Genomic DNA, 13,139 nt, shown 5'->3' with positions numbered 1-13,139 from the left:
CAAAGGGGTTAACAAGTGTAAAAGGAAAGTTGAACTCTTAGGTTAGGAGTCGACCAACGGAGTTTGTGGGGTTTCACCAAATGGAAAATGATCAGAGTTTGGCTTAACAATAATATTTTGCAATCTTGCGAGTCATATCCATTTTGACATATCTAACATTTCACATCACTCAAAGCAAGTGTAGGAAGAAGAATCTTGCACATTTCCATTATTGACAATCTTAAGGTAGAAACGAGAGAAGTAATTCGTTTTGTGTTTATTTAAATTAAATATTCCATATACTAATAGACATCATAGTTTATTCGATTTGAAATTACATCAAGTACAAGTACTTTCATGTAGGTTAGCTTCAACGACTTACTCAGAATGAAAAAGGACCTTAAGAGAGACAATTAGCAAGAACAATCTCTTTTATAGATACGCAAATATTTTGTAAAAGGAAAAGAAGAAGATGAAAAGGAAAGTGAAGAAATAGAGGAAAAATACAAACACAAAACTTTGAAAAAGAGAGATCTAAGGAAATGGGTTGAAATTGAAAGAGAAAAGGTTGGGTGAAAGGGAGGAGTGGGCCAAAAGAGGCACGCGGGATTTTTCTTAACAATAATAGTAAACAAGAGGAAAGGGCCAAACTTCAAAGTCGATAATGCTATGGTCTCCTCTCCTTTGGCTCGGGTCAACCCGATCCTGCCATTTTTTTCTCTATCTAAGAAAGCTTGTCTCAATGATATTGATATGTTCTTTGTCTTTAAAAGTCAGAGATTCAATTTCTCACTTCATAGTTATTGCTAATAAATAAATCTATCATCGATAGATTTTGAAAGTTTGAATTTAAATTTTGTAGTTTATAGGATGCACCATTTGCTTATCCAAATTTTAAACATGTCTTTTGAATACTTTTGAAAGAATATTTATTCCCTCTGTCCCTTTGCCTCTTTCTTTAGTACTCTCCTTCCTCCTTCCTCCTCTTTTCTTCTTCTTCTTTTTTTGTACTTATTTTAAAAATGATAAAAATTTAAATTTGAAATATAATTTTGATTTGGTAATTAGTAATTTGTTCGATTTCAAGCCAAGTACTTTCAAAGGTCTAATTTTCGTATTTATATACTTAAAGAAAAACTATCGTAAACAACAAAATTATTAAAATTATTTACAAAATACTTATTTATTTGAAAATTTGTATTAAATGACCAAAAAATTTGGAAAAAACAACGTACAAAACTTTTTTTTTGTATATTACAAATCTGATAAATAATTAGATATATTAGAGGACTATTAGATGATTATCAACTTTTAAATTTTGTTGTTTTTGTAATTTAGAAAATGTAGTGACATGAACTCTATTATTATAATTTTTTTTTTTGTTATTTTTGCAAACACCCGTATTTATTTTGTAAACATTTACAAAATTCTTTTATTTATTATTTGAAATGTCATTAAATACTCATTTATTTATTTAATAGACTTGGTATAATTCTTAAAGGAGAAATTGTTAAAGATAGAATATTTGACCAAATATTTATATCTCGTAGAAAAATCGAATGTAATGAATTTTGTGTTAGAAGTAGTTTTGTTTTATAGACCGTAAATAGTTTGTCAATTTTTTTTTGCTTCGGGAAGAAAAAACCTTCTTATAATGTTAGTTTTAGTATAAGAAAAATATCACCAAATGATCGTGGTTATGTTTATAGTGATTTTCATTTTAAGACCACATAGACATGACCACCAAGTTTACTAAATGAGATTAATCATCATTTTCATTTTTCTATAGCTTTTGTCAATCGTTTACAGACATAACCCTTGAATTAAAGCTATGATAAAAAGCTATGATATGATACAAAACGATACTATTCGTCGGTGCAACCATAGCGTTTGTTTTCATTTGTTTATAAAAAAATATCCCTTTCGGCCATCAGCAGAGAGGAAGATCATCCGGAGGAGGAAGCAGAGATTTAGAATCCCCTGCTCCATTTCGTACTATGAGACCCATTGCAAGTCCCCATGAAGTATGTTCTTCAAGATGACAATGTATAAACCAAACTCCAGGATTATCCGCCTTAATTCTGATCGCTGCCCACCCTCCCCTCGGCACCGCCACCGTGTTTCTTTCCGGTGGATCAACCAGATTGTACTTCGCCGGATCCCTACCCGCGTTGAAATTCCCAAATCCCCTGCCTACAACGAAGAAATTGTGCCCATGAACATGGATCGGATGATTCTCCACACTAAGAAAATTCGTGCCCTGAAACACGATTTCCAGATTTGTTCCATATGGAACCGCCAAAAGCTTTGTCCCAAATTCTGTGTTCATGTTTTTGGTTAATGGGTTTACGCCAGTATAATCAAAAACCGTGATGGGTTTTTCTGGAAAATCAGTGGAGTACGAATTGGTAGCGATTTTTCTATAATGGGATTCCAATATGGACGAATCCGGTCGAATGAAGGATTGATTGTTCATAGAAGCGAAAAATCTCTTTCCGTTCAAACCCTTGCAGGATTTCCTAGATGGGCAGTTCTGGAGATTGAGGCTTATGGTAACGAACACTCTTTTGTGAACTGTTTTAGGAACATTACAAGGGTACAGGGGAGAATTAAGGCTACGGAGTTTGTTGGAAAATGCAGTGGCAAAGGCTGTATCCTTCATATCGGGGAGGTTTTCAGGTATTTGATTAGATGGGAATTTTGTTTTTCGTTTAAGTTTATTCATTTTCCTGCTCTTGTATCTTAAGAAGCCAATGGAGGTGGAGTTGTTGAAGGGGAAACTTGAAGTTACATAGGGTGTGATTGCCATTGGGAAGAGGATTCCAGAGGAGTGGTCTGGAATTTGAATTTGATCTGTATTGAGTAGAAGAGTGGTGGTTTGGCCGGGAGCTATCATAATGGCTGTGGTATTGAAGGGTTTTGTGTATGCAGCATCAATCTCCACCACTGTCAATGTATGGTTGGCTATGGCAAAGAAAAGTTCATCGTTGAGTGCTCCATTAATTACTCTCAGCAGGTAAGTTTTCCCCCTTTCTACTGTTGAAATGAATGTATCTGGCATTGAACATTGTGGTGATTGAAAATTATATTTCCTGTGTGTTTGATTTTGATATAACAAAATGAAAGTTTAGAAAGTGGAGTGTGTAGTACTTACCTCTGCTAGAGCAAGGATAAAGAGGTCCCGGCAAGCCATTAATGGTATAGGCATCAGAATTGTTAGGTCCACCTCCAGATTTTAGCATCTCATTTTCAACTTCTTCCACATCCCCATTCCACCATTCACCTGCATGTGGGGTCATGTTAAAATAACTGTTCATCACAAATCATAAATTTGCATGTGAAAAGTTACATCTTTTGATTATATCATAAAGAATGAAAGTTATTTAAAAATTTTCAAAATCACTTTTGATTATATCCAACCAATACACAATCAAAAATTCGAAAGTGTTCTTATACATTAAAAGTGACATTTTACCCTTTCAAAAGTCATCATAAACTCACTTGGGATGAACTAGGGACTTACCAAAAATAAGAGGAATCCCAGCTTCAATTGGAAAAGTGGAGAATGGGTAAGGCATGCGAGGGTAAATGATGAAGGCACCATGCACAGAAGCACGTTGCCATGAGTAATGTGCGTGCCACCACAGTGTCCCTCTTTGGTCAATCACTGAGAATTTGTATGTGTATGATTCTCCTGATCTTATAGGACACTGTGTTATGTAAGCCGGACCATCTGCCCATCCTGTTCTTAATTGCTTGACCCCATGCCTGCAGATCATCAAATTTGTTAGAGATCTTATGGGGTTACGTTTTGTTTTACTTACTATTTTCAAAAAAATGCTCGTGTTAAATACTAGAGATTATATTTTACTAGCTATAACATGTTAGAAACTTACCAATGAATAGTTGTGTTTTCATTTATGCAATTATTGACCTTGATTTCGACTGTATCACCTTCATGAACTGCAATGGTTGGCCCTGGATACTGTCCATTCACAGTTAGAAGTTGCTTTGTATGGCACAATCTTGTCACCTTCTTCCACTCCACCTTTATTGGAAAAAAAACGATATTTTTCAGTTATAAATGACAATAATCACACAGAAACATCCATATATGTTAAGAATAAAATATATAGCTGAAAATATGCAACCAAATAGGTTTTCCAGGCTCGTATTATTTCTTTTTTTTTTCTTGTTGCTTTTATCAAAAAAAGAAAAAAGAAACTTTCTTGTTTAAGCTTACATTAAACTGAAATCGTCGAATGACAGGAGAAGCAAAGCTGAATGGCACAAAACCAGCAAGGAGGATGCTTATGAATATGACAAGCAACATCATCCGACACTGCTGGCTGAGGCTCTTCATTGTCATAAAAAATTTTAACTCTTCAAAACAAGTTAGCTAACAATTTATATATATTCTACAAGAAGTAGTTGCACTCTTTTTATAGTTTTTTGCTCTCTTCGAACTCACATTCTGCAGTCATTGGCACAGTCTGTGAATCCTTTTGATATTGTGGTGAGTGGTGCTTTGTTGTGGGGGTTGGTGCGTAAGTGGGGTTAATTGCTGATATCAGTATGTGGTTAATGTCAATTGGTCGTTTTTTAAACTAATGCTAAGCAGATTAGGTGTTTGGCTGCTGTATATACACACATTATACAACCACTGATGAAATATTATTGATTCCCTTTTGTCATTTCAAGCAGAGAATTCGATTGTTGGTGTGAAAGAATCAAGGCCCAAAATTGTAGTGGGTTGGTTTGAGTTTATCTTCTTTCTTGAAGTATTGACGTTAGGGTTATCTAAGAAATAATGAGTAGCTTCAATTCACTTTGAGAGAGAGAAATAATTCTTTTAGAGAAATGGATGTTACCGTAGGTGGCAACCCATTGGGAATGAAATACTTTTCGTAAACAAAATTATAGTTATTCATATACGTATCCGTAGTTGCCGATGCAGAAATTTTAATAGAAAAAAATGTAAAAGGTGATGCTTGAACCATGTCTAGTGGGAGCTGAAAAGCCAATTTATCGAGTTGGTTTTATCTATACATATTATACGAGGAGAACAAAGTTAAGGAGGAGTTTGAGCCTTCCGAACTCTAAACTATATCCGTCACCGATTTAAGATTTAATATCAAATGAGCATTTTTGACAATGAAATACAGTAAAATTCTGTTGTCTTTAGAGAATTGTCAATATCCATGCAAACGCTTACGTATAGTCTTTTTAAAAAGAACTAAAAAAATCATTGGTTGATGTTTTTTTCCTCATGAATATTAGAAAATTGCAAAAGTCCAATTATATGTAAACAAAAACTTTATGTAGCATTAGACCCTCTTATTGTATCTACTCCAGTTGAATTTTTGTGCCATTGGCCCTGCATGTAGTCTACAATGTTGACACATTGTTAATATTAATTATTTGTATACTTCCTAATTAGAAAGTCTAATTCAAAATGTCCAAAATTATCATATTAATATCAAATCAAAAGCCCTTACTTATTAACTTAATTCTATTACATCTAACTCCAAAATATTTGGGTTGGTTTAGTTTAGGTTAGACGGCCGTTTATTTAATTTATTTCTAGAAAAAGAAGTTATGTGTTTTAATGTCTTTATTTTTCTATATTAAATTAAAACTAACTATTCGATTTCAATTTATATTATGAACTTTTTATTATTACGTTACTTAAATTTTATTTTTAGGAGTTAGTTGGAGGATATATGTATATATAATCTTACAGGTTTGGTTTGAGTTATATACGTAACTGATGAACCAACTCAATTAATGAAAGTTTCTTTTGTTTGAATTCAAACCAACCTAAATTGTATGAATTTGATTGGATTGATCAAATTTTTCATGCCATTGAATTTTTTTAAGTAGAATTGCAAATATAACAATCAAACTCAAAGTATTAGATTATTTAACACAAGGCAAAAGAATTTGCATATATAACAAAATTTAGATCTAACACTCGAAGTATATTAGTGAAGACCCATATCGCTGATCTATTAGTAATAAAGTTTGTCACAAATAATTTTTTGTTAATATTTACACTTAATTATTATTCCTAAAAAGTGATCCAATGATACAACTTTTTTTTTTTTTTTACATCCTTAATCTCAAGATTAACATTATGTTAGGAAATCATAATATGCAGAATTCAAAAGGTTATTATTAAATTGGATCACCAAAAACAATTGAATCTTCCAAGATTAGGTGGGTAAGTGAAATCAACAACTCTTAGATGATTTTTCTCGAAGACCTTTCAGTGATTGGCTGAAAAAGAAGATTGAGATAATAAATTTTAGTATCATATTCTCAAGTGGTTTTATCCTATTATAATTAGTTGAACTTGAAAATGCTTCCAAAAGCTTATATTTTTCTATTGAGCCTTCACTTTCATGAATAGTCGTAAAAAGGCGATGGCTTTAATTTCTAAATGAGGTTTCCGTGGGAGTACTAAAATTAAATATTAAATTAGTTTTGAGTTACCGAAGACGTTTTAGCGTGATTTAATAATTTCAAAATAACTCCCAGACATACGTGAAGTAATCTTAAACAACTAGTATGTTTTTGGTTGATTTACTTGTTCCTTTTGTTACTATGACTAGATTATATGGGAGCATTTTTTTTCTATAGTGATTGATTTTGATATTTTGGTTAGAAACTTCTTGGCAATTTCTGATTCCAAGTGTTCTAAACGAATGCATCTATAAACCAGACATGTGTATTATGCAATTGATTTTGGTTTTGATTTATCATTCTTTCTTTCAACTATGTTCGGGAGTGTTTTTAAATTTTAGTCATGGTCAAAAGTACATATAGAGGACTGCTTGGAACAATAAGCAGGGTTGTTTAGTCTATAGAGTTGTCTGGAAGATGTTTGTTGCAACAATTGAGAGATGTTTTTCAAAAAGGAAACTCTTGAGCAAATGGCTAATTTTGACCTTTTGAAAATGACAACTTCAAACAAACTCTTAATTGCCACCTGTCATGATGAGAATCAAATGTTGCAAAGTTGAATAGTTATAGTTTAGTTGAAGGGCAAGTAAAAAAGAAAAATAAGATCTTGCCAAACTAATCAAAAAGTAGTTCTAATTGGATTGAACATATAATTTTACACGATTTACTCTGTTGAGTTGAAACAACAGTAGTTACTCTAAGGATACAAAACCAGAGACAACTTATAATCATATGCTTTGTTATGAAATTTTTACCACACAATACTACGGTGCAAATATACCTTTATTTGTGTAAATGTGTGGTATGCACAAACTACAAGGTTAGCTTTACAAAAATATAAGAGATTATATACAAGAGGAGGGTATGTCTGCTCTATATTTATTAAAGATGAGGGACAAGTGAAATTCGTCCAATCAACCATCTGTTTTCCAGGAAAAATGTGGTCAGATCAAAACCTTCTGCCTCCTGTCTTCAGTAGCTAAATATATCAACTTTAAGTTTGAAGGACAGCAATCTTTTTAGACAAGCCATCCACTGCTTCATTTTTCACTTCAGTTTCTTCCACCTGTGACGATACGTAAAGTCGTAGAAACTTGAGACAATTTGTGCCCACATCTTACTTTCTTTCTTTTTATTTTCACTTCTATTGTTTTAGAGATATTTGAGTCAAACTTGATAAGCTTGGTTTATGAAGTATTCAAAATCAGGATTGTAACAAGAGTTTGATCTGTAAGTTTTGATTAGTTAAAACTATTGTGGAGCTTATGGAGATTAGAAAATCTGCATGGTTTTTCCTTTTACAAAACAAACTAACATAACAAATCTAGACTAGTCAATTTCTCAACCCTATATTACACCATTTTATCCCAATGGTTAAATGACTTAAAGTTCTAACGAGTATGACTTAAACCTGAGTCTGGAGGGGGCTAGTAGATAGATTACCACCGGGCTGATGATATTGATACTTAGTGAGTTATTATATATGTGTGTGTGTCACTCTTATCATTGATAGTCCATATGATCACATAACCAAAAAGGAAATAATATTGGCAGCTAAGAGTTTATCATTTTCATCCAAAACAAAAGGTTCAATATGCTAAAAAAGGCTTAGAAGTGTACATGTTCAGATGTAAAAGAGACATTCAAAAGACGAACGAGGAAACAAGGAAACTAATAGTTACCTCAGACTTCTCCTTTGGTATTACTCCAACACATCTCGATGCACTGATACTTGCACTTTTCAAGAGATGAGCACAATTATCTTTCCCTCTGGTGATCATTTGGTGGATTGAGTTAATATTTCCAGAAATGTTTTTAGAAGCCATGGCAAAAGAAGTGAAAAACTACCTTTCGGAATCGATGTTATTCTCAGTGTTGTTCTGCTCGGTGGGACTAACCCGCTCCCTGAAAATATGACAATCATAAATTTTGAGGACTTTGATAACTTGCCCTCATAGATAAAACAGCTTTAATTCCAAGACATGTTTCATTTCAAGCTTCAATTCAAATTATTACCGAGGTAAAGAAATGTTCTGCCTTTGAAGTGGACTTCTTCTTTCACCTTTACCGTGGTGCTCTTCCAGATGTGCAAACTGAAGCTTAAATCGATCGACCCCACTGGGCATAAGCAAGAGGAAGTAATGGATTATTCCCTCTCTATAAATGTTTTTTTTTTTTTTTGTTTTTTTTTGCTTTTGGAACTAACTGTAAATGATGTTAATATTTGATTACGAAGCAAAGTCTCTACCTTGGATACATGAAGGTAGTTGGATGATCTCCACCACGTAGACAACCCTGACGCAACTGGGGATGATACTCTAAAATCTGTAGACTTCATACATTAAATATATTATATTCTTTCATTAAGTTTAACCATAATTTTGGAAGGGAACCTTCATCTCCAAAACTTGGACAGCAAGATTCGAGTTGCTACGTTATATTACCTCTGCATAAATCAACTCTCTAACATCATCTTTGGATAACTTCCTCCTTTCAAACTCAAACTCAAGTTTTGAAATTGGTTGAATAGAAGGTTCAAGTTCTGGTTTCGCCATGCCGTTGAAGTAAGGATCAGCAAGGGCCTGAAATTGAATGAATATATTATAAAGGCATGTTATTAGGTTAATAAAACAAGTTGGTAGATTTGACTCACCTCTGCAGCTGTTAGACGACATTTGGGATCAAATGCTAGGAGACGTTCCAGTAAACAAAGTGCCATTGGGTCAACATTAGGAAACTTTCGTGAGAATGGAACTGGTTGTTTTTTACGCATGTTTCCGAGATACCTTCTCGCCTTCTCATTACGAATCTTGGAAGAGATTTAAAATACAAAAAGGTGCAGAAGACAAAGTTTTAGTGGCAAGTAAATTTGAACGAAGAATCTAATACAACTGTAATGCGTGAATCAAAAACGACATTTCAATGCTTTGAAACTACTTAGAACTCAAGGACACAATTGAATAAAACAAAACTTGCGAAATTCATAAACTCATATTATAAATTAATGAATAAACCAACCTTTGCTATGGCCTCAGGTTCCGGAGAGCCAAACAGATCGGTGATTAGATCTAATTGGTGAACCACATTTTTTCCAGGAAACAAAGGTCTCCCTGTCAGCATTTCTGCAAATATGCATCCGATACTCCATATATCTATAGCAGGGGTATACTGAGAAAATAAAGTAAAATTTGCCAAAATTTGATATATCATGTAAGCATATGACTTCTAATTAAACGTGATTTCTTGAAGACGTAAAGTGGCTTACTCTCGAGAAAAATGATCCACATAGTTCAGGAGCACGATACCATCGAGTTGCAACATAATCCTTCGCAAAAGTTGAGAATAAACCCAAGAGGGAAAAAATGAGACTTGACATTGAGTTGATGAGTGTCATGATTTCCATAACCCAAGAAAGGAACAAAAGAAAAAAACCTTACTGTCCAGAAAATAGTAGATGGTGCATCACTAAAAGATACACGAGCAAGTCCAAAATCACATATCTTGAGTCTGCAGTCCGCATTAGCAAGTATGTTTTTTGGCTTCAAATCTCGATGAAGGACATTTGCTGCATAGCATATCCAATGAAACCAACAGCATGGTTAAGAATAATTTGAGGCAAAAAAGTCAATGATTGAATCAGTAAAAGAACCAACCAGTATGAATATATTTTAGGCCACTAAGAAGCTGGTACAGGAAAAATTTATGCTGCCGGGGAGAAAGATCATTATTTGTCTTAATTACATGGTGAAGATCAGACTTCATCAACTCAAAAACAAGATATATATCTTTGAATTCTCGTTGTGAGGGAGGAAGCATAATATGCTTTATCTCTACAATATTTGGATGATGAAGCATCCGGAGAAGCTTAATTTCTCTGAGGATGCGTATGGCATCAGATACATGCTCAAACACATCATTAATTTTCTTGATGGCAACTCTTTCACCAGTCTGGGTGTCAACGGCAGAACCAACAATTCCGTAGCTTCCTTTCCCAATAACTTCTTGAATTTGGTATCGGCTTGCTTCTCCATACTCTGTGAAAAATTCTGATTGCTTATCACCCTGCAGAACAATCAGCAGCAGTGAAAAACAAAGAATGACATCCTATTTTTCTACAGCAAAAGGCATAAAATGGACCTCGAACTGATTATTTGTTCAAGTATAGATTTATTCCACGGAAAAAGCATCTGCGAGTGTGCGTGTGCCTTTTTGTAGTATTCAAGTTAGTCGGAACTCATAGCCAATCAAATAAGCTAAATGAGCCAAGAGAAACCTTCAATCCATAAAAATACCCAATACCCACAGTCTAGAATTAAACATATTTTCAAAGGTAAAAAATAATGTAAACAAAAATGGGAAACAGGAAACGAACTCAATTGACCATACATTGGATTGGATGCATGAAAGCAGAGAAACTAGGCCAAATAAATTATTTGATTAACACAACTAAAAATCCCAATTCAAGTAGAAATAAGAATACACATAATGAAAGAGACGGACATCAATCTTAGGTGATGCAGGAAAGATGGGGAAGAAGCTACCGAGAACCTTATTGAGGCGATCCATGGTAGAGCAGATTAACGTCAATTGGGTTACAATATGTATCAAAACTGAGATTCAGGGCCTCAGACCGACCGATAATGGCTACTATATTAGGAGTTGGAATGGTCGGAGGGGCCGAATCAATTGTTTAAATGAGAAATTAAGAGAAAATGTATTGATAGTAAAACCAAAGAGAAGATCTACCACAAGAAATTGTCTCACCATATAAAACCAGCATTCATCGGTTCTGATTCAGCTCTCTGCCATTGAATTCCACCATTTTCCCTTCTTCATCTTTGGAGATTTTCTCGGTGGCCAATCATCAGCGCCACAAACTCTGGCCTAAACTAAATCTGGCGTCAACTAAATTAAATAAAGATCTCCAATTAATTTAACATTTTCTTTAATCAAATGCCATGTTAGAAATTATAATAAACAAAATTGTTACCAAATCTGGCATTGGAACACCCTTCAACCTTCAACCTTCAACCTTCAACCCCCCATTTTCCAACATTTCCTTTTCCTATTGCAATGATCTAATAGTTTTAACTTGACATACCAATTTTATGCTTTCAAATTTGAAACAAAGCTATCACGAAAATATATCAAAACTTAGTTTTAAGTTCATAAAAATTTTATCTTTCATGTACCATTTTTCACAAGTTAGGTACTATATTTCGAGCGAAGGTTATGAAAACAAAATTATGCTCCCCGGTTTAGTTCTTTAACTTTAATTCACATTATATCTCTTTAAACATTTAATAATTTAGTCATGAAATTTTACCAATGTTAAATCTTAACATCAAAACCTCAATCATTGTAAATTACAACATATAACAACTCAAAAAACAAAAATCAGAGATTTTTTAATTTTTCTACTAAACTACCTAAAAGAAAAAGTAACTCGTTTGGTTGACATTAAATAAATTGATTATGGGTATGAAAGGGAAAAAGTGATATTAAAAAATAACAATACAAAAATCTCCATAGGCTTTCACTAATTCCACATTACAATACTAACTTTTGCATTAAAGAAAAAAAAAATATATATTTAACTTTATAAGTTGTACGAAAAAATAGTTTCTTTTTTCTTTTTCCAAAAAAAAAAAAAAAAAAAGAAAGAAAAAAAGAAAAAGTGGATTTTAATGTGTAAAGAAGATAAGATATGCATATGCGCCTTTTGTCTCAATTTATTTATTGTATTTTTCCAAAAGCACTGACGATTGCCATTTCCGCATTTCCCACTCCCTCCCTCGTGCGGCTGCACGTTCGTTTTTGCAGTTGACCCTCACGCGCTTCTCCGCGTCTCGTTCACTTTTACATTCCGAGATCCTTTTTGATTGGATGATACGACGCCACGCAGGCAAAAAGTCGTGGAATTTTCCCCACTCGCATCCACGTATAAATCGTTTCTGTAAAGGCGCGCGTGAGTGGATATTTTTGTCGAAGATTTCTTCTGTCCAATGAAAAGCAACCGAAGTTGGCTTTTCGCATTAAACAAAGCAAAGCCGCCGTAAATTGTGAACCTCATGGATTTATTTTTAGGAAAAATAATTGCACGCAATGTTTAACTAATTATGGTTTGTGGTGTGACATTATTATTTTTAGGAAATATACATATAGTTAGTATTTTAATATAATATATACTTTAATTTTAGAATTAATTGACAATAATTGGACGATGAATTTTGTTAATTTTCGAGACATATGATGCTAACTTTTTAAAGTGAAATCAATAAAATTGGAATTTCATTTTAGGTCACTTCAATTTGAATCAAAGCTTTGATGGAGTCCTTACAAAAAATTTAAAACTAAGACTTTAAATAATCATGAACTTTTATATTAATTTATGTCATAGACTACTTAATTGCCTTGAAGTATCGCATGTTAGGGATGTCTCACTTATTTTAAAAGGATCGTGTCCCTCACGTGTTTATGTCAATCACAATTTTTGTTTGTAGTTATAGGTTTGGCAAATCGGAGTTTAGGTGTCCATCCTACAACTATATTTATAGTGTACTATGTATACAATTGTTTCATTAAAATATGCTGGACAAATTTGGACAAGACACCAATTATCACGTCCACCAAAGGTAGATGATTTGATTTTCTACCCAACTTACAACTATTGAACTATATATAATAAAAACGTA

General features: G+C 33.4%; 2 protein-coding genes and 1 long non-coding RNA gene across 8 annotated transcripts; 1 reads left to right on the top strand and 2 right to left on the bottom strand.

Annotated features, from left to right (window-relative positions):
* Positions 1–1,909: 1,909 nt before the first annotated feature.
* On the bottom strand, positions 1,910–4,350 carry LOC103501280 (laccase-1). Its single transcript, XM_008464849.3, has 5 exons — positions 4,223–4,350; positions 3,876–4,027; positions 3,503–3,747; positions 3,134–3,262; positions 1,910–3,033 (listed from the first exon to the last, which is right to left on the bottom strand). The coding sequence occupies exons 1-5, from the start codon at positions 4,346–4,348 to the stop codon at positions 1,910–1,912; spliced, it is 1,776 nt and encodes a 591-aa protein (XP_008463071.3). The 5' UTR covers positions 4,349–4,350.
* On the top strand, positions 2,846–4,679 carry LOC107992208 (uncharacterized). The gene is made up of 2 exons (XR_001764737.2): positions 2,846–2,995; positions 4,249–4,679. It is a non-coding gene; the product is annotated as an uncharacterized LOC107992208 (long non-coding RNA).
* Positions 4,680–7,051: 2,372 nt separating this feature from the next.
* On the bottom strand, positions 7,052–11,666 carry LOC103501358 (mitogen-activated protein kinase 9). 6 transcript variants are annotated; one of them, XM_008464955.3, is made up of 13 exons: positions 11,435–11,666; positions 11,191–11,349; positions 10,098–10,506; positions 9,882–10,009; positions 9,710–9,769; positions 9,463–9,612; positions 9,098–9,253; positions 8,889–9,026; positions 8,693–8,769; positions 8,461–8,562; positions 8,293–8,349; positions 8,127–8,214; positions 7,052–7,510 (listed from the first exon to the last, which is right to left on the bottom strand). In XM_008464955.3, the coding sequence occupies exons 2-13, from the start codon at positions 11,209–11,211 to the stop codon at positions 7,439–7,441; spliced, it is 1,458 nt and encodes a 485-aa protein (XP_008463177.1). In that variant the 5' UTR covers positions 11,212–11,349; positions 11,435–11,666; the 3' UTR covers positions 7,052–7,438. The 6 variants fall into 6 exon arrangements, 5 of the variants coding, with proteins under 5 accessions (XP_008463177.1, XP_008463242.1, XP_008463306.1 ...); XM_008465020.3 differs by having other exon boundaries at positions 11,191–11,339; positions 11,435–11,625; XM_008465084.3 differs by having other exon boundaries at positions 10,993–11,349; positions 11,435–11,624.
* Between the last annotated feature and the right edge of the window lie 1,473 nt (positions 11,667–13,139).

Source organism: Cucumis melo, chromosome 12 (genome assembly GCF_025177605.1).
Source record: "Cucumis melo cultivar AY chromosome 12, USDA_Cmelo_AY_1.0, whole genome shotgun sequence".
Classification (NCBI taxonomy): Eukaryota; Viridiplantae; Streptophyta; class Magnoliopsida; order Cucurbitales; family Cucurbitaceae; genus Cucumis; species Cucumis melo.
The sequence above is the reverse complement of the archived record's forward strand: the minus strand, read 5'-3'. Positions and strand labels throughout refer to the sequence as shown.